Source organism: Salminus brasiliensis, chromosome 25, assembly GCF_030463535.1.
Source record: "Salminus brasiliensis chromosome 25, fSalBra1.hap2, whole genome shotgun sequence".
Classification (NCBI taxonomy): domain Eukaryota; kingdom Metazoa; phylum Chordata; class Actinopteri; order Characiformes; family Bryconidae; genus Salminus; species Salminus brasiliensis.
The window spans coordinates 11,909,948-11,931,566 of NC_132902.1; the positions used below are offsets into that span (position 1 = coordinate 11,909,948).

Genomic DNA, 21,619 nt, shown 5'->3' on the forward strand with positions numbered 1-21,619 from the left:
GTTTTACACACGTCAAAAGGCAAAGGAGGTGTCAAAGCCACAAAATACACAAACTGCTTCAATCAGAAGTAAACTGAGCCCACCAGTGTTGCAGGCAGTACAGCTTCAGTTGACATATCCTTGACAAATAATTTAGAGAGTCTTCAGGTAGAATCCACGGTTACTGATGTTAATACCACCCATTTCAGTGAGGATTTACAAGGAACAATAGATCATTTGACCTCGCCAAACAAGAACAGATAAGGAATTGGAGAGATAACGATGTGTTTGAGGAGGTCAGGAATAAGGGACAAAAGTGCATCTCGACTAGATGGGTGTGCACGCTCAAAGACACAGATTCTAAAGCACGGTTAGTGGCTGGAGGTTCTGAGGAGTTAGAAGTGTCAGAGCTCCAGAGTCACTTTAACTACGTCTGGCAGTTAGTTGTCAAAGACAGTAGACATTTTATTCCATGGGCAAAAAACATCTGCATTTCTACAGGGAACTGAACTGCCGTGTGTCCCCTGAGGCTGACTGTAAAAGCACATTATGGAAGCTCAAAAGGTGTGTGTACGCTCTAGAAGATGCATCATAGTGCTGGTATAATAGAATCAAGAATCAAATAGTTCTAAAAGCAGGAGGATCCCGCTGTTTTCTATGGGCTGGATCAGGACTGCACTGTAACTGGGGTACTTGCATGTCATGTAGATGACTTTGTTGGGAGGGGTGGGGGGGTGAAGGGGGAACACAAAGGCTTGTCACAACTGTTGGACGTGGGGGGAATGATCATTTCATCATTATGTGGGAATAGACTTTGTGACTTGTGGCTTTGTGACCCTTTATAAGCTGGGGAACAAGATTCATCCCTCTGTGAGGAGGTAAAGGACCAGATCAGGTCCAAGATAGGTCAGATATTCTGAGTTTCAACTGTGCAGACGGTCTATGAAGCAAACAGACTAGTGCTCAAACTTAAATCTATTGGAAATCTTTCAGATGGAGGCACCCAAGGAGGACACCTGATTGTTCTAATAGGAGAAGACGGCAAGTTCTCACCCCTTTCTTGGCAGTCAAAGAGAGTCAAGAGGATTTCACTTGCTGGTGAAACATTGGCCATGTCTGATGGAATCGATAATGCTATTTTGTTGTGTCACAGATAATCATTCACTTGCTGATGCACTAAAGTCCACAAAGTCAGTCTCTGAGAAAAAAACTTCACCTGGAGATCTTGGCAGCATCAAAGAATAAGTACAAACACAAAAGGTCGAGCATGTACTGGGGGCATCAGCTTACAAGTTTCCTCAATCATTGAGTGTAGGACAATGGAAAGTTGACTTGCACAAAAAGAGAGAGGCTCTTGTTGTAAAGTAACATAAGGAAGTTATTTTTCCCATGGGTCTTTAGCTTTAAATATCTGCTAATAGTGATAAGTTGGTAATACCATCCCTAGTTTGCATGTGTGACAGACAGACTGCTTTTTACTACTAACAGTTCCGTTCTTGATGAATCATGAAATCATTCTTACCACTCTTTATTACTAATGCTGCTTCTCTTGCTGAGGTCTGCATGAAGTCTCTCGTTCTCCTGAATCACTTCCTCTGAGCGCACCCTCAACCTCTTCACTTCTTCCTGTAAGAAGAGGAAACAGACTTTACACTTCCACTGCATTACAAGTGATTCGCTTCACTTCATAAAATGGATGGATCGGCTTCTAAAAACTGATTGACTGAGCCGTGTTCAAACCCACTGTAAAGGTACTCCATGTACGCACACCTATGATGGCCCCACAACAATGGAATTCTGTCTTATGCACCAGGTTTTTTACCAATATAACAAAAGGTTTTACATTTACTTACAGTTTGACCAGTTGCAGCACATTAAAAATAGAAATTTCTGAGGTCAGATTTGAGTTAACCATGGATAGAACTAAGGAGTCAACAAATCAGAGCTAGACCCAGAGTCCTCACCAGTTAAATGCCACAGTGATGAATGGAAAAGCAAATTTTATGGTTTCAGCTGCTATGTTGACTTGCTATGCTGTGCCCGGCTGAACAGGTGCATGACCAGGCAGTGACCTGCCTATTATTCCCAATTAATCCACCCATTCACTCGGATAGCCCCCATCACTTGCAATGCTGCTAATACTAAAAAGAAGAGGATAAGCACATGCCTCCTCCGATGCCGCCAATGCAGCATCACTAGGCAGCAGGATCCCCAGCTCTGATATATCAGCCAACAGATGCCCGTGCCGGCCAGCATCAGGATGGGATGATGTTGGGTGAGAGCTTCATCTACCCATCCAGACAGAGCATGGCCAATAGTGCTCTCACGGACTCCCGCTGCTGATGGCAAAGCAGCATAACCCTCACTATGGAACTTGCCATCCTCGGGCCATAGTGTAAGCGCCTTAGCCTGCTGTGCTTATATTATCTTACTTTATTTTCTATTTTGTTTATTGTTGATGTAAAAGTCTTCATAGCTGCCAACTGGCACGTGATATGGGTTTGTGCACTGCTGCGTGTCCATGTGTGCGTAACAAGCGGGGGGTACGCATGTTGGGCTGCACGCGCCTGTGTTGACAATTCACTGGCAAGATAGCAATGAACGTCTCACTGTTGACGTCCACCTAGGTTGTTTTCAGTCAGTGGCGCACCTGAGTTTTCTGTTGCCAAGATACCAATACCCCAGAAATTTACCTGAACACACCTCATTTTGAGACCACCACGCCCATCCAGGTAGATATATTTGCAAGCACCTTTGCTATATAGACTATGCAGACAGAAGGTGTGAAAATAGACTGTTGGCGGGGTGTAAGATAGCAATGAGCCTTACGACACGCTTTGCGCAGGGTGTCAGATAGGGCCCCTGGAATTACTATCAGCAACCACGTGTTCATAAGCCGCTTTCACATTTTTGGGTTGCACCTTTTGTTGGTTTCTGAAAGCAAGTAACTTGGTTTAGTCACAACAAATGGTGCAGGCAGCCTTGGGGGCATTCTGTTGTACCCCTCTATGCTGGAATACTACACGAAAACCACCATACATACTTTGTTAGTTTTTGATTGGGCAAACATTATGGTCAATATGATTCAGATGACTTGGAAATTAGAGGTAACATCACTACAAATAAAACACACAGATCATCCGCAAAGTTTATCTCTGCAGCATAGAGTATTATGATACTAAATCAGATATATGAACATAAATGAACTTCAACTCTGACATGGTACTATGCACCAACGGATTGACCTCAATGGATTGTTGAGACGCTAAGTTACTTGTCAGATGTGAACAATGGTAGCTTTACATTAGCTTCAACAAGTGTCAGCTGCATATACTTCACTTCTATTTGAAACTGTGATCTACTGCTCTTCAAACAACCTCAAATCAGCTTAAAAGTAATGAGTGCTTGGTAGGGAACTGATGCAATAGCAGGTACAGCTGATTAAGTTTGGAGGGGTGGTATGGAGGGCGGTTAGTAATGTATTTTAATGCTGCACAAAGACTGTAAGCTGTAACATCACATAAACAGGGACTCGTCTTCCACAAAAGATCTTTTCTCATCTGTTAATTTTGTACAAGCTTGATGGTTATTATTTCAACACGAATGCAAGCAAAATGTACCGCACTCTACATCAGCACTGACTGAGGAATCTGTTATGCTTAGACACAACGTAATTTCCTTCTTCAAAGACTGACTGAAGTGGCGAGCTGGAAATGTAGAAACGCCTGTTGGAGTAGTGCGCAAAGCAGAAAAAAGAGAGGGTTAAGACAGTTCGAAATACCACCAGGCTAAGGTTTGGTTTGATGTACAACATCTGGTAATCAAAGAGGACAACTGACAACTGAAACATGTCCATTCATCAGGTTTCTTGCCCACAAGGTCAAATATGGTTTGAAGCCACCTAGACGTTTAATAAAGTCGCTAGAAATCCTCAAGACCCCAGAGGAAACGGGACAGTGGATTCATGTACAAGCTGCTGGGGGACAGTTAATGTCCTGCCCCCTTCGTCTTCCAAATGTACTGGCCTTTTATAACCATCCAAATAGGACAAACGTTACAAACAGTGAGTGCACTTCACAATCCGATAACTGCAGAACATCAGATGTGGTCATCCGATCAACGCGTTTTTATGCACTTGAGTAATCAGAAAATGGGGAACACCAGGTCTACAGGTCAGGCAGAGAGTCAGGCAATAATCCAGCCAATAATCTCCAAGAATAAGACGTGACACATGAAATTTGGGTTTTACATGATGTTTGACACATCAAGCCACACTAATCAACATCTAGAAGATGTTTATTTTGCCATTCATGTTGTTGTTTTAGGTGTCGCTCCAAAAAGTGTTAAAGTGTTAAAGCTGTGTTAAATGCTGCTTGCTTATTTCCGGTACCATGGTTTATTTAATGCATGCACAGACTGAGAAATCCAAGATAGATCAAGGTAAAGCACTGAAAAGCATGCACTGAGAGATCTGATCACTAAGCTAAAATCAGCTCTCTTTATCTGATTAATCAGATTGCTAGACCTTATTCTGATAAGAAATAGGAGTATGTTCTTCATATGACCCCTTAAATGATCAGATAACTACAAAAATCTGATTATGGACAGATTTGAGAGTGCACGTAAAGTTCTTGTTACTTTCAAATAGTGTATAATAGCACAATGCATAGGCTAGCATTTGCAACATTCTATAAACCTTTATGTTTTCTTTAGGTACATCAGAGAGCCTGAAGCAACTTCCTCAGTTCCATGCTGGGGGGACAATAAAACTATAAACAATACAGCACACAAAGCACTGTCTGCAAAGTATAATCGTGCAGAAATGTTCTGATGTTGGCTTGGGAGTGAGATTATAGCTGTGACTGGCCAACAAAGCAAATCGTCTCTACAGTCACCCAAACCATAATGAGCCAAGATAAAGAGACATCCTTGCTTGTACTGCTTCTTCAAAGCACACTTGCTCAGAGCCAAGCCTCTGCAGCCCATCAGCTAAGAAAAGTGCAATTATCAATGGAAATGTCCACATTGATGTAAACCGTAATTCCCAATCAGTAAGTTATAGTTCTATACAAGCTATAGCCTAATATGTTCTTTAGATGGCTTGGCAACCAAGCTTACACTGGGTTTTTAACTAATTATTTGTCCTTGTTTTTAACTACATTGGACTACATTGTGTGGTGGAAGAATAGTGTAAATATAAAATATTACTAATAATAAATGTCATCATTTATAAAATACTGGTCAGATTGTTTTTGTTGTGGTTTTCCATCTACAGTAATACTAAGCCTAAGAACAACTTTACTTCTGATAAACTGTATCGTACAGCCTTTCAAGGCTTACTTCATTATACAATTAATATTGATATACATATATATATATATCTAGGTCACTACATTTGCTGAGCCACTTAAATGCAATGTTTGACAAGAAAAAGAAGAATAATAGAGAATAGAGAATAATAAGTTAGCTTTTTTAACTTAGCTATTGATAGTTTGATACATTTGTCAGGTTACGATGTATGCAACAATTAAAAAAAACAAATGCTAAAAGACCTTCCATACATGGCTACTCATAAAAGCTAGTTTATTTTTCAGTAAAGAACTTCTTATTAGAGTTGCTTCCAGTTCAGGATTTCCTTCGATATCCATCTACCGGAGATTGCATTGTGAGCATAACTACCCCTTTACTGAATTTAGCAAAGAAAGGATGCCATCAGGTGACTCCATGCCCTTTTGCCCATATAGCAAATTGTGTCTCCATCACTGTGTTTAACACCCAAACTAGACCACCAGCCACCACTGTCTTTTATGTACATTCACTAGCTGTAATCTTATAAGGTGTACCAACAAGGTATGTTATTATAGATATATAATTTATATGTATATCATGTCTTTTATTAACAAATATAAATATATGAAACATAATTTTGAATGAATTTTCCAAAAACGTTAGGACACCCCCACATTTATTACTACTTAAATTGTCTAAAATTAAAATCAGGTGCAGATGATTAGCTGAAGTGAGTGGCTTCATCATGGTGAGATCCAAAGGTTGAAGATATATACAGATATATAAAGAGTCTGGGAAGGGATTTAAAAACCAATTAAAAAACATCCACTGTTCGCAAAATACTTTACAAGCAAGGAACATTTAAAACAGAGGTCAACTTGGCCAGGTCAGGATGTCCTGGCAAGTTCAGCCCAAGAGCCTCAAGATGCATAAAAACAATCCAACAATCCTAAGGTGCCATGCCACACTTGATGTACAGTATCTACCTTTAGAAGGAGCTTGCACAAGTTTGATGTTCTTGGGAGGTGTGCAAGGAGGAAACTCTTGCTGTCAAAAAAACATCAGGCCAAGACTTAATGTTTTCATGGGGTGCCAATCTTTTCACATGACTGTATGCATATGACAATTTCTATTCTGCAGTGGCGCAATGGTGCTTCCGTTAGATCAAGTCAAGTGAAGTGGGTTTTTATTGTCATTTCAACTACATCCAGAGTACACAGTGAAACGAAACAACGTTCCTCCAGGACCATGGTGCAACATAGACACAGTGCATACAGAACAAAAGTGCAACACAGTACAGTGCGGACAGACAATACAACACAATACAGACAAAGAATAATAAATAATTAGGGGTAGTGTGCAAACTATTCAGTGTGCAATAAATATTGAGTCCAGTGAGGTAGTATAGTTATTAGTGCAAATTGCGTCCCATATTGTCTGGGGTAAATGATTGGTGTATGAGAGAGAGAGAGAGAGAGAGAGAGAGAGAGAGAAAGAGAGTGAGTGTGTGTGTGTGTGTGTGTGTGTGTGTGTGTGTGTGTGTGTGTATGGAACAGAAAAACCATCAGTTCAGTCTCTGGAGTTGAGAAGTCTGATGGCTTGGGGGAAGAAGCTATTGCAGAGTCTGGTCTTATTGGACCGGATGCTGCGGTACCTTCTTCCTGATGGCAGAAGGGATCTGAACAACTGTAAATCTAAAATGCACTTCAATAGTAGGTGTGTGCATTAATACCTCCTAATGGCTGGAGTTTTAAGCAAGAGTGAAACAAGACTAATACTAATGATGTACCAAATAACCTCTCTTCTGTATGGTGACACATTCAAAAAGTGGTCTGGGACTTCAGTGTGAATTTCTAGGGTTAAACTGTTGTAACATGTCGGTGCATTCATTTAAAAAGAAAAAAAAAAAAACATTAACATCTACAACACCTAAACCCACATTCCCACACGCACCAAGGACTATGTAGGTAAACCACACACTGACCTCACAAGACTTGAGTAGCTTGTCTCTCTCAGCCAGCTGGTCTTCATAAGCCAATAAAAGCGGCGATAAATATTTCATATTCAGCTGCAGGCAAAACAGAAAACAACAAAACGCACCTTAGGGAAAGCACAGAACGCTGCAAAACCCACAGCAAAGTTCTACACTGCAGAAGTGTCACAAACTTAGTACCTAAGCAGCTCTATGGAATACAGTGACAAGCCTTAGCCATTAGTCTTCTTTATCTTCTTACAGCCTTAGTTATGAGGCCTAAATGTGGCACACATTCACAGCAATAGGTGACGTTCAAAGAAGTAGTAGAGCGAGCTTTTTTAACTCTGAGCAAATGAATCTTTTATCAAACATTTACACTGACATTTCTAACAGAGAGAGATAAGAGCATGAGGGAGTCATTACAAATCAAGTTACCAAATTAAATCCCTGCTTAGAACTAAGCAGAGGCGGGTAGAAAAGTGCTACTAGCACTCTGTTACTTTAATTATTAGAATGATTCACTTTATTAGAGCAAACTAGATTTATTTATTTGTCCCAGTTTAGTTGTAGCCAACCTGCTATTTTGCTGTGGATAAAATATTTTTTTATATTGCAGTAAGAGAAATCCCAATATATTGCAGTGTCTCGCGGCTCGAGTATATTGTATTGTGGGGCCTACGCGGATTTTGCTCACACGAGTAAATGTGCAACAGTCTCTCTTACCAGCCATGGAGGTGCAGGTCCCTTCAATGGTAGGCCACAATTCCGAGAACACTGGGGAACAGGGAAGCACAACAACATTAAAGATTACAGATGCCAAACTCTATCTCTAAACAACCATAAACTGTAGCTAGAAAGGCAGGAAACCAAGTAACTACTGAATCGTCCAGAAACCCCTCACTTTCTATTTAGTACCGCAGTGCAAACAGTGTTGGCCATAAACCATGAAGTAAAGGCCATGGGTTCAATCCCAGCTGATAACATCATTCTACAGTCACTCTGCCCTTAGGATGTGCATCTCTGCTAGCATACAGCTTTAGGCGATGGCTCCAGTTAAACGGTATGAGAGCCAGAATCACAAATAATCACAGATGGCGGTTTGGTTGTACAGTACTCCAGTTCCTTCTCATTCACACTCAAACTAGCACTAGAACATATCCATTAAGTCTTTCTTAACTTTCTCAAAGCAACTCATAGGCCGAACAGTTCTATTTGGGTTTAGTATAGAACAATTAATGAACATATAAAAGTGGTAGACCCAAAGGAAAAGTAGTCTTACATGATTTTAAAAATGATTTAAATTTCACTATGCAGTAAATATATCATTAAACTTACTTTTGACTTTTAAGTTAAATAGGCCAGAGCTATGTACTTTCATAGAGATGGAACAAATCGTGCATGCTAATTCAGGCAGAACCTAATTTGACAAAAATGGGCCAAAATTAGTTTATTCCTAAAACCTACAGGAAACATACATTTATTCAGAAACATAATCATTATCATGTCAAAACAACTTGCCAATGTATCTCCAATTTTTTCCTAGTTTTCATTATCCACATAATTTGAACACATCAGCCCTCCTTTATATTCTTTGAGCATTTTACGTTACGGTTAAAATCTCATCACATTAAAATTAGGAAACTATTTTGGAAATACATTTTTATTTAGACTGTTACAATCAATATCTGACCTTACTGTGATCCCAGAAAAAAAATAAGGAATGTACAATCCAACATCATTTGTTTTAAACATTAAGGTTACCTTTAGAACATGGCCTCATCAAACACGTTTAAGCATTGTTCCTTATTTGACTTATTTCACTTTAAAAGAATATTTACCATTTTAATAATTTTCTGTATTCAGTCAAAGAAATATTTTAGTCTCACAGCAATAAACATAAAACATAAATTCTCTGTGTTTAACTGCATCAAAAACTAAGCTCAGTTGCATATTTGTAGTGTGTTGTACAGCACTGTCAGCAGCACAGCACCATCAGATTAAAGCCAGCGCTAACATCTAGAAATTAAAAGTTTACCTAGTTCTTAGACCTTTATTAGCTTTTAAGGGCTACAGCTTGTTCACGGTCCTTGTTAGGAAAGGTCAGGCGATAATAATTTCAAAATACTTGACTTAAATTTGACGAAATACTTGACTAAAACCTTGCATCTACAACCAGCAGCCGTAGATTCCTCTAATCAGCTGCCCATCACACAAAATTAAAATAACTGATGCTTATAAAGCAGGAAAAGGCTAGGGGGGGTTCAAGTAGACATTTTCTTAGTTTGTCATGTAATAAAAAAGGTGGGTTAACAGTGGAGGTAAAGTTGAAGAAAACCTTTAAAGAAAACTGCTCGTAGGATTGCTATAGGGGCAAATAAAAAAAAACCCTGTATGGCCAGAATAAAAAGCCTGCAGAATTTCAATGAAAAGAATACACCTACACTGTTAAGCCGGTAGATTGGTCATGCTGAAGGCGCTTTTCATTTTTTGTATTCTGAAATTGTCAAAGATGGATATAAAAAAAAGTCAATCTTGCTTAAATTATCAAAGAAATCTTTCATCTTCAACGTTGTGCCTTTTGGAAATCAGGTCATCTTTTATTCACTTAACTGTTCACAGCAGACCTTTTGTGCACTAGTCTGTATTTTCACATAGCAGAGCCTGACTTTCAAGAATTATGAAGCATCCAAAAGTACTGTATTCTCCTAAGATCCAACACCCATAGTTATGTACATTTTAAATTTCGATTTTTAAAGCTTGTTCAAGATTTGTGGGTGAAATTGTTGGCATGAGGACTGCAGGTTTATTTTCTGTAACATTTAATAGCTTGAATTATAAAAACAAAGTGTGTTGGAAGTCATTTTCCTGCAGATGGGACCCGATACAATCATTTATATGACAGGGGAAAAAACTAAAAGTGATGTTTCAGGGGGGTATAGCTATTAACTGGAAAGCATAGCATGTTAGCAGGGGGCCGATATGTAAGCCAAATTAAGGAGGTGGTACTGTTAACACTGTTGAGCTTCTACAGACATCCAGCTAAACTATAAAGCAAAAAACATCAAAAAGAGCACATAAAATAACAGGGGAGGACAGAAGAAAGAGAAAGAGACGGAGACGAGGAAAAAGCATGAGTCATTGTTTCCCAGTATGAAGTGTCTCTGATTAGGCATAATGTGAGTTACTGGTGGGTGGCATATGGAACAGAATTGGGCCAGACTTAGATAATCAGCTTCCAGCTGATACCAGCGCGTCGGGAACAAGCCTGACTTCAAACACACACTGCAAAAACATGACATCTTCACAAGTGCAAATATATGGAATGAAGAAGATTTCTCTTAATGAGACACAGTTACTTATTTGGGGCTTTGTGCATATGATTATTATTGAGCCTTTTTCAATCTTTATTCTAGTAATGAGTCACACTGCTGTTTACTCTTACTCCATTGTACGAATTCATTCTCCGTAATTAGGCTGAGGTCTAGATTTTGAACTGAACTGTGTTTTCGTAGAGTTAGCAATTGTAGAATGCGGGCTGCTTTACAGTAAAAGCAGTGAAAAAGCCCAGCACTCTCACAAAGCTTGTGACGGGCATTTTCGCTCCTGTCAGTGAGCTACCTCAATCGGCTCAGCTCACCGATAACAGACAGTTCTTTTAGCTCTTAAACGACTCATTGTTCAGAATTAGTCAAGCTGGCAATATTGGAATATTATCCATCATTTCATTTTCAACAAAGCTGCCTTCTAATTAATACACACTGAATTATGCATAAAGCATTTCAACTGATGTGAAACTAGATACAGTAAGAAATGTTTGCCCAGCAAATGGACTACCAAATAAGGATAACAAATAAGAAGCGCTGGTACATGTTAATTCTACAAAAGACAAAAACATAGATTAAATGAAAGACATTGCAAAATGAGAACATACTATTACATGTTAAATGACATGACTGTCCATAATACTGTTCTGGTAAATGTCTAATCCTAAGACGTTTGGACATTGTAGAAAGAAATCTGACCACTGTATTAAACATCTTCTCTGACTGCTAAAAAAAAATGGTCTTGGTCATGTTCATGAAATCAGGTGATGTTTATGGCAGCTATTGGCAGCGATTCTCTACAGGGAATAGACAAGGTGCATGCATGCATTTGCACATCTGTGTCAGCAATGGCCACAACTTAAGGTAGCTGAATGCATTCATTAGAACTGGTGTCCAAAAACATCTTTTCTGGTATTTAATGCTCCAATTTTCCTTGAGATTAATATATATCCATATATCCATTTATCTATACATTCATTCAAATCACATTTTTGCACTTGCCAGCATCAAGTACTTCTTTCCAGCTTACTAAGGCCTTAGATATGCCTGCTTTAGACAGCAGGACCAATAAAGACAGTTGAGATTTTTTTTTTCAGGCCCCTTTAGGACAACCTGCCACTGCAAATTTCAGAGCAAGCCCATCTCTGAAGGGATGAATAACCCACACACAAAAACACACAGACAAAGTACAGTATTATTTATCTCTGACAGAGTATCAGATTAGTATCAAAGGCACATTTATCTGTGCACTGACAAAGGCTTATAACACCTGGACATCTGAATCTGCATAGTGAAAGCGTCTTAAATTACAAAAATTGATTGCTGCATGTTATCTTAATTGCACGGTACATCATTAAGACTGCAGGTACGTTTAATTCCCATAAACTACTCTGTCTGCTCTTCTAAACATGGCTAGTTATCTACCAGTCCCAACGTCCAGGGACAGTAAAACGTTCACGAGTGCGGTGATCTTGACAAGGCCTTAGCTGAGAGGCTAACATAACTTCAGTTTAGACAAAGATCTTATATAAGGTTCACCAAAACAAGCACTTCAAATGGATGAAGTGTGTCACTGATACTGTCTGCATGCACTTAATCCCACCCCTAACGCCCAGAGCAACAGCCTGCAGCAGTAAGTCCTGTCACCTAGCTGGACAACGTAGTCACATCGCTCTTGCGCACCCTACTAACCCGGCGCTGCACTTAGAGGACTGTTGTGCTTAGGCCGCAGTTACATTGTATAATCAGCAAAGAAGAGAAGGCATATGGAAGTTAAATGATGAAGTTTAGAATGATAGGAAATTCATTTACTTGTTCCTGGTCAAAGTCACGGTGGGTCCAGAGCCCACCCAGAATCACTGGGTGCTAGGCGAGAGTCCCCACTGGACAGGACACCAGTCCATCGCAGGGTAACAAGCACAACCATTCACTTACACACACGCTCAATTGAGCAAGCAGGAGGCAGGAGGAAACCTGGAGCACCTGGAGTAAACCCTGGACACAAGAAGAACACTGTGTCGCCCTATACAAGAAATAATAATCTTTTTTCTTCCTCTTCTAGAAAGTTACCCCCTCGTTATGAGAGTGACAACATATGGCAGTCCTAATGAGTCCCCAATAAGAGCCAGGTGCAGGTGATAAGTGGGAGTTGCCAGGTCGGAGATGAAGGCACAAAAGGTTCAAGCGCAGACTGTGACAGTTCCCTTCCTCTTTCCCCCTTATATCGTTTTTCTTCACTCCCTTGCCTCTTTCTTCTTTTCTCTGCTCCCGATTCTTCTCTTCATTGCCCCCTATTCCCCAGTGATTTAAAGATGTAAGTACAGCCTAAGCACAACAATGCTCAGAGTGCAGCGCAGGGCTGGTTGAGACTGCGCAACAGCAATCAACAGTTTTGTAATAGGCTCCAGAAAAAAAGAAAGAGAGAGAGAAAAAGAGAGAGAGAGATTCAATGATTCAGTAGCACAGCAAGCTACTGTCTGCTGGAGCTTAAAGGCCCATGTGTCACCATGTGTGAAGACTGAGCAATTTCCCTCAACTTTAAATCAGCTCCCTGCTGAGAGAGACACAAAGAAAGACAGCAAAAAGAGAGAGAGACTGAGTCCTGAGGGAAAGAGAGAAGGAGTAGGCAGATGTGAAGTGTGAAATGAAAATGGAAGGAAATCAGGCCTCTATTGACACGCTTCTCTTTTTGCCCTTCTCGTGTTTATACTCCTGCCTTTGGCCCCATACTAGTCAATCGACTGCAGCCACAAAAGACACCCAGCCTGGGATTCCCCGACAAGGATCGCTTTTCCACCCACCAACCGATTAGGCATAGATTTTTGGCTAAATTACATACTTGCGAGGGAATTCTCATTGGGAAGCCTTTCAGTTTGGAACAAGACTGATGCTAATTCAGTTATTTTAGCATAATTCCACCATAGGTTCTTCTTTTGAGTCTATTGCTTTATGGGAGTTTCGTCTTCATGATTTTTTGCTTCTGTAACCTGTTTTTAATGAGAGGGATTTGTTTTGCATGTTGATCATTTTATGTGCCTTGTTCATCTGTCTTTCATCCAGGTTAAGTAGTGTTCAAGCACTCTAAGTGGTCAAAGATGATCAACATCATGACTGCATCAGAGCCAAAGGTAAGCTGGGCATTCAGTGTTGGTTGCAATAAATTATATTTATTAGTATATTTATTAGGTATTAGTGATTACAGCAGATTGCAGCCTGTTAATGAGGAGCTTGGCCACTTCCTATTCCTCCTATTATATCAAAAACATGACTTTAAAATCTTCGAAGGTGCCTCTGAAAAAACAGTTAACAGTGATGTTTCTAATCCTGTATGCAGAAACCTTTGATCTAATAAGTAAAATATTTAAATAATAATACATTTAAAATAAATAAATAAATATGTATAAATAAATACAAATGTGTCACAATTATAAACAAACACAATCTAACTAAACAATTGATCTCAGCAACAACAATTTGGTGTCCCACAAGGTTCTGATCTGGGATCACTATTCACATTATACATGCTACCACTGGCCACTGTTATTCGCACATTGGTACATAGATCATACACAATTGTATTTATACTGGCCAAGCCACATGATGCATTTCAGCTCAACTGGGCTGGATGTCAAATAACTTCCAGCTAAACACTCACAGAACAGATGTCCTTATGCATGGACAAAAAAAAAACAAACATTAGAAACAGATTCTCTGAATTAAGGTCTAATCTTCATAGATTCTCAGTGGCACCAGGTACCCTTGGTGTTACGATATTTTCTGATCGGTCCTTTGACGCCCATATTGACAGAATTCGATCCACATATCTTTGAAATATTGCTAAGAAACATACTTTCCCTGTATGATGCAAAAAAAAGGTTCACACTTTATTACTTTGCTACTGTAATGGCTTGCGGGCAGTTTGTTTTGCTAAGAGCCTAACCAAGCACCGGTTAGTCCAGAACACACAAACACCCTTCTGTCTGGTTTGATACTGGTGTATGCCCTCCAGACCAACTAGACCACCTTTGAGCATTATTTCTGCATGTGCCATTCACACTCCAGTCAAGCCAGAAAACCAGCATGCTTCACTCATTCCATTAACGTATTCTTTAGTTACGTTCTTTACATATTGACGTAAACATGGCAGTTCTAATTCTCCTTATCCCGCCTGATAAGACTGCTAATATTAAACTCTGGTTTTCAGTAGTTAAATCTGAGTACCTCTATGCAGTATTGGGCTCACTTCTGTTTATTTACTCCTTTCAAGAATTATTTCTTCATGCTTTTGCTGTGGTATTTGTTTTGTTATCTAGATTTGTCCACAGAAGGATGGGTTCCCCATTTAAGTCTCGGTTTCTCTAAGGCTTCTTCTTCTTCTTGCTCTATGGGAGTTTTTCTTTGCCGCTGTCGGCATTGGCTGCCTCACTTGGAGCTCTGATCCGGAGCTCTCTGCTTTGTGACAACGCCCGTTATAAAAAGTGCTGTATAAATAAACCTGACTTGACATGACTTGATTCTAATCATTATGAGTGACCCTGGAATGTCATGTGAATGAAAGCAACTTGAACATGCAAAATTGGCCGTTATAGCTTGAAAGGTACAAAGAGTTCCAGTTTATGAATCAAGTGTTTCTTACTGGTTCTTCACTGGCACAGTGCCCCTGCCTTTTAGAACAGACATGCCAGGCTTGTTTAAAAGTCCCTGCTCCTCTTCCAATTACCAGATTCCCCAATGGTCTGAATAAATCAGAAGTGAATAAAAATGTAGATTCATTTATTATGCCATTGCATGTGGAGGATGAAGGGCACATTCTCATTCTCCAAACGTGCGTGTCCATCAATCAGAGCACTCGCTGAGCCCTCATCAATGATACATGGCCTCATTCTGTTCCTTCTTATTCAGCTGTCCTCTAACTGGAATGATCAAACCAGTCATTCACGCAGGAGCCAACAGCTAAAAGCACGAACAGATTAATAGAATTTGTCAGCCCCTCTAAAACATTTGTAGCGGCCCCTACATTTGACCTGGAAGTGAGGAGAGTGGGATCTGACTGGATCCAATGGCTCCAATCGCATGTCTGCCCTTTACAAAGTCCCACCTACGCAACCATGCATACCTCAAACAAGCCCACCTAGCAAGCAATGTTAGCGAAGGCCTAGCGAAGTTGTGTACTTTTGTGCTGGGCCAAGATTCTGGGAGATAAGATGAATATTAAAAAGAATGGATCTGAACTTATCCTTTAGAGGGATACTGATATGAATGCCGCTTGGTGGGTCTGATTTGCAAAAAATTAAATTGCGACAGTCACTGTCTTAGTTTTGCGAATATGGTTTTGTTCACCCCCAGTTTTATTATTAAGAGGGATAGGAAGAAAGATTTGGAGGGTAATTTGTTTGTTTGTGCTCCTAAAACATGTTTCTTAGGCCATTGTTGGAGAACATTATGTTCTTTGGCTGAACAAGGGTTTTGTTGTCTACTGGATTTGATTCTAGGGATGTTCCAAAGCTGGATTATATATCTTTGTACTTTTATTGGCCATCCTGGTTCTTTGAGCAAAACACTGGCTTCGACTGTTTAAGGGTCTGTTCTACAGTTTTTCAGATGGAAGACTGATGAACTGTCTCTACATCATGTGGGGTGGTAAAAGATTTGGAGCATGGAATGGACATTCTGAAAACCGTTGAGGCTGTTTCAGCATACCTGCATATTTGTCTGTATGTATTATCCTAAACAAGGTGCTTTGTATGTACTTTAAAACTGGTTGTGGAAATATGCTTGGTGGACGGCTCATTTATTCTAAACGCAGTAGTATTTATTTAAAAAATAAATAATAATAATAATAATAATAATAATAATAATAATAATTGGTACACTGAACATGTGCAAGTATTTACTATGAGAGAATGAAACCCCTTCTTTTAAAATCTGTTAACCTCTAATTCTTTGTACAAAGTAAACCCAGTGAATGTTTCAAAATGACACATATTCCTCAAAGCATGGCTTGACACTACAGCAGTGCTTATTTGAATCCAGCAAATGCTGTCTTTGCCTGTTTTTTTTGTCTGTTCACAATTTAGATGATGAGTCTAGACATTTGCTGGGTTTCTTCAATTCTAGACTACAGCCACAAATAACAAACGTGATATTTATTTATATGACCTTCATGATCATCACAATCATCATCATGGTCAAAGTAGCCTGCGTGAATCTCATATCTGAAATGCAGGGAATGGCAACATACTTCTGCAAAGGTTCTGAGGAAGGATCAGAAGAGAATTCTCCATCATATAACAGCAATCTCCAATTTCCGCATTGAAAAATCTGATCTGCCCAACCTCTCAAGTTAATGCTGCTTTGAAATTATAATACCAGGCAAACTAACATCTATAATGCATTAATCAGGCTCACAGAGATGAAAGGCAAAGCGGCATATCATTACTGTAATGTCACCTCTCAGTCCAATCCTTCTCGTCTCTGGGAAAAAAAAAACGGCCTGTATCAGACAAATAGCTCAGAGGCAGAGACACACATTTCTCAGTTTTCCTGATTATGAGGACTGGCTGACCTCTGGATTACACCACCCACCCCACTTCCCCACCCCACCAACATCCATCTGCGGATAATTACTGGCTTTTGACCAACAGAAATAAAAGCATAATACTGTTCAAGGCCAAAATGTCACATAGGCCATTATTCGGACAGGCAACTCAAATCCCATGTTTGGCACATTGGATATAAGCAGCAAATCCTGCACAATGAGAGGAAAATAAATGTGAACAATTAGAATTTGTGAAAAGGCCATGTTTGTTAAAGGGATATATCCTGAAAACTCCCCTTTTCGTGCTTGTTCAAATAGATTAGATTAGATACCTTGAGTGCCTTCCCAACCATATACTATACTATTTTCTTGTGGGATTGTATTTTTCTACAATAGATTTGTCTGGGATTCAGATTTGACTCTTCCTGCGTCACAAGCAGGCTCATTAGCATTATACCACACCCTAGCAATCAATCAAGTGTCCAATACTATAAAATACTCATTGGTCAGTGGTAACATCACTACACCACACAAAATGTGTGTCTATGCATAATGTCAGTGTCACAGTGCTTCTTCTTTACTGAGATGGGTATTTTTAAAACTGACAAGCTAATGAGCTCATTCATATCAAATTACCAATGCGCTTCATTGGACAAGGATCCAATGGATCCAAAGGAAAAGAAGCAGAGGTATGTTTATAAAATACTGCAACACATAAAAAACCTAAATATCAGTGTAATATTAAATGTAATAGTTAGGTCATTTTAAGAAATAGTGTCTACATGCATTAAGATTTGTCTGTGTAATTAAATATGTTTAAGACTATAATAGCAAGGATAATTGAGTTTATTGTGCTTTCCTATCGGTGAAGTTATAGTCAGACATGGATGTGTTTGCTTGATGGTGTGTTTTCTGAATTGGTAATGACGTATTACTGTCAACCCTGTTGAATGTAAACGTTACTTCACTTTTTTAGCAATAGTAGCTAGAAGACCAAATGGTCCAAACAAGCAGCACACTATGTCTGGAAAGTATTTCAAAGCCATTTCTGGCTCAAGCAAACCTCAGTAAGAGCCCTTATCTTCAAACTGAGAAAAGTGCAACAGTGGTGAATCTTCCCAGAAGTGGCCTGCTTAAGAAAATTTCCAGGAAGCCACAAAGAACTCAGATGAACATCTAAGAAACTGCAGGCCTCACCTGCCTTAGGTAAGGATAGCATTACTAATTGTGAAAAATGATTGAATAGTGATGAGGGAAACTGAAAGTAGTGTAAGTAATGTAATGTCAAAAATCACGTAAACAGTAAAGCAGACTGGTAACCCTTGTTTACGAATCAGGACCCCATATTACTGGTAATGTGACAGTAAATCTGGGAGTGCATTTTATGAATCTTGCTCATTATCTTCTTATTCTTATTTAGCTTTTTTGTCATGTCTTGACAGTTTGAACGTTTCCTTCCACTATGATCCAAGGCAAGCTTTCCTCAACAGATGCTTCTATGACTGTGTTCACTCATTACAGGGTAAATCAGTTTTGTTTCCTAAATCAGATTTTCCAACTGAAAAGTGGCCAAATCAGATTTGAATGATCCGACTATATTGACATTTTCTAGCATAGCCACACTGGTTGCCATAGTAACAATATAGGAATGAGTTTGCTGACAAGGGAAGGGGTGAATAAACGTATTGCAAGGTTTAGTAGTTCTGTCAGAGCAGGGGAATCTGCAAACTGAACTGGACTTCGCCCCCAGTCACCCGCCTCTCCACTACAGATTAGAAAATTAGTGTCAACGTGACCCACAAGGCTCTAGAAGTATCCCAAGATTTGAATTCCTCCCACATAACAGTCCTGTACATCTTCTCAGTCTCCTTCTACAACAGCAGTCAACAGCCCTACTCCTGGAGATATACCCTCCAGACTCCAACCCTAATCCAACCCACCTGCTTAACCTAATTTCTGCTTTCAGAAGGGCTTGATTAGCTGAATGGCCGATCCATCCTGCAGTCTTATCAAACCGCTGCAAGGTGGTTTGTATCCAGGAAGAGGGTTGGTGACCACTCTGGGACAGCCACCAGTTTTAAATCCTCCCCTTAGGATTCTCCTCATATTCTGCCAGTCCTGATTGGCCCCTTCCTGTTCTGTCTCTGCCCTGGAATCACTCACTAGTAATTGCCTGCACCTGCTCCTCATTTTAGGATTCATTAGGACAGGGTCCAAATGTTTTCCAACTGTGGTGCAGAAATAATGAGCAGCTACAGAAAATGTTTGGTTGAGGTTGTTTGCCAATAAAGAGGGCTCCACTAGTTTACCCTACCTTTTACATTACAAATCTATATTATGGTAAAATTGGATTTGTTGGATTATTTTCACACAGAGTGACTACAAGTATAAATTGATTGCTATTAATTAATCCCTTGTCAGTGGTGAACATTTGGTGGGGGTGAGAGGCGTGAGTGAGTGTTGTATCCAATTGTGGAGGATTTGGAACTACTGACATGATTTATAAAATAAAAAGTATTTTCAATTTCATCTATTTTTTAATGTTTGAAACACCTAGCCTTGATTACTGCCAACCCTATTGAATCTAAACATTACTTCAATAGGACCTTTTTAGCAATAGTAGGCTAGTAGACCAAATGGTCCAAACAAGCAGCACACTATGTCTGGAAAGTATTTCAAAGCCATTTCTGGCTCAAGCAAACCTCAGTAAGAGCCCTTATCTTCAAACTGAAAAGTGCAACAGTGGTGAATCTTCCCAGAAGTGGCCTGCTTAAGAAAATTTCTTTAAGAGCGCAATGACAGCTCATCCAGGAAGCTACAAAGAACTCAGATGAACATCTAAGAAACTGCAGGCCTCACCTGCCGCAGGTAAGGATAGCATTACTAATTCCACCATTACAAAGATGCTGAGTGCAGAGACGCCTTAAAACAAAACTGAGGCAGTGGAGTTTGATGCGGCCAAATCTTCCCAAATCTTGATTGAGGTTGAGTCCAAATTCTTGAACCTCACTTAGATGCTGGACAAATTACACTGAGACCCAAATGTCACAATTATGAACGTGCAATGTTTAATTCAAATATCTTAGGAATTGCTTAAAAAGAAGTTGTTGTTGTTGTTGTTGGTGTGAGCATCGCTACTCATTAAACCACACCTAATTCAACTCATTCGTTAATTAGTGATGTACGTTTTCATTTCACAGCCATAAGAAAGTACAGGCAGTGAGCTGAATGAAAAAAGAATGAGAAATAGAGCCAACTTAAGAGCTTCATGAGTTAGAAAAGGGAACTCACACCTGCAAAACTGTGAAACCCAGTTTCACCATTATTATTTATTTATTTATTTATTTATTTATTTTATTTATTGCCTTATTTATTGTAACTACTCAACATAAAATCTATGCGCTCATGCCTGTTTTAGTTTTTAAACAACAGAACAGGACTAAACATCCACCTGTTGGCCCCATGTCAGATGCCAGGCATTGGCTAGAGAGGTATAAAGGCCCCCGCAGAATAGAGCTGTGGAGCTCTGGATGTGTACGTACGTATTCCTCTTCCCATCTTCACTTGCTGCAGACATAATTACTTAGACACACATAATACGAAAACATTTCTGGGCAAAATTTATGCAAAGTCCATAAAGAGTACATACACAGGGAAACATAAATATGCTATGCATCAAATTAATACACTAATAAGGGGGGAACTAAGGTCACAATGATTTTCCATGGGATTTTCAAAGCCCCAAAAAATTGGTCTTGTTTAACAAAATGGCCTGAAGTCTCATAAATAAAAATGTTCATGATTTGCATACTAAATTTGGACAACTGAGGTTGTCTGTATTTGCGTATGAATGATTTACACAGACTAGTGTACACTTCAATATACACATGCAACTTTGATGGGTGTCTGAACTATTTATAAATGGTAGATTATTGTGGAATTAAGTGTAAGTGAACAATCTTTTCAACTCCACTCATTCTAACTTTTTAAGTTGACCTGATATAAAAAGGATGAAAATGAGAGGTTTAACAGGTATACGGAATTGCAATACAATGTGTCTACAGCTGATGGGGCTTCTAGCGTTTGTTATGTATTAGAGATCGAGAGTGAGAGAGCGAGAGAGTAGTGAACTCAAGGTGAAGTAAACATTAGCTAGCTAGTGCCAACATGGACAACTGAAAATACATTTCAAAGGAAATTCTAAACATTCATGTATCCAGGGAGAGTTATGAAACAGGGTGGGGTGAGCAGTGGCTCATTATCATTTAATAGAACAGGCACACAAACCCATTCTGGGTTGTTTAGACAGGATAAAAATGCTGTTGGTGCTTGACCCTTATGGAAGACAACATTCAAAATAAAAACCACCATCACTGCCGCTGCACGACCACCCTTACAAGACATCTATTACATAAAATACCAGAGGAAAGCCAACAGCATCTCCTCTGACCCTACACATCCTAGCCACTTCCTCAACATCTGCCATCTCGAAAGAGGTACCGTATGAGCCATTAA

The 21,619-nt window shown here is 39.5% G+C and overlaps 1 protein-coding gene across 2 annotated transcripts in view; it reads right to left on the reverse strand.

The window, feature by feature from the left end:
- cep89 (centrosomal protein 89) overlaps positions 1-21,619 on the reverse strand; it is a 167,594-nt gene that overhangs the window by 127,631 nt on the left and 18,344 nt on the right. For both annotated transcript variants that reach the window (XM_072671305.1, XM_072671306.1), the window contains 3 exons: positions 7,967-8,017; positions 7,253-7,336; positions 1,502-1,605 (listed from right to left, as the gene is read on the reverse strand). In XM_072671305.1, coding sequence (XP_072527406.1) covers positions 1,502-1,605; positions 7,253-7,336; positions 7,967-8,017 — 239 coding nt within the window. The remainder of the gene's footprint in view (positions 1-1,501; positions 1,606-7,252; positions 7,337-7,966; positions 8,018-21,619) is intronic.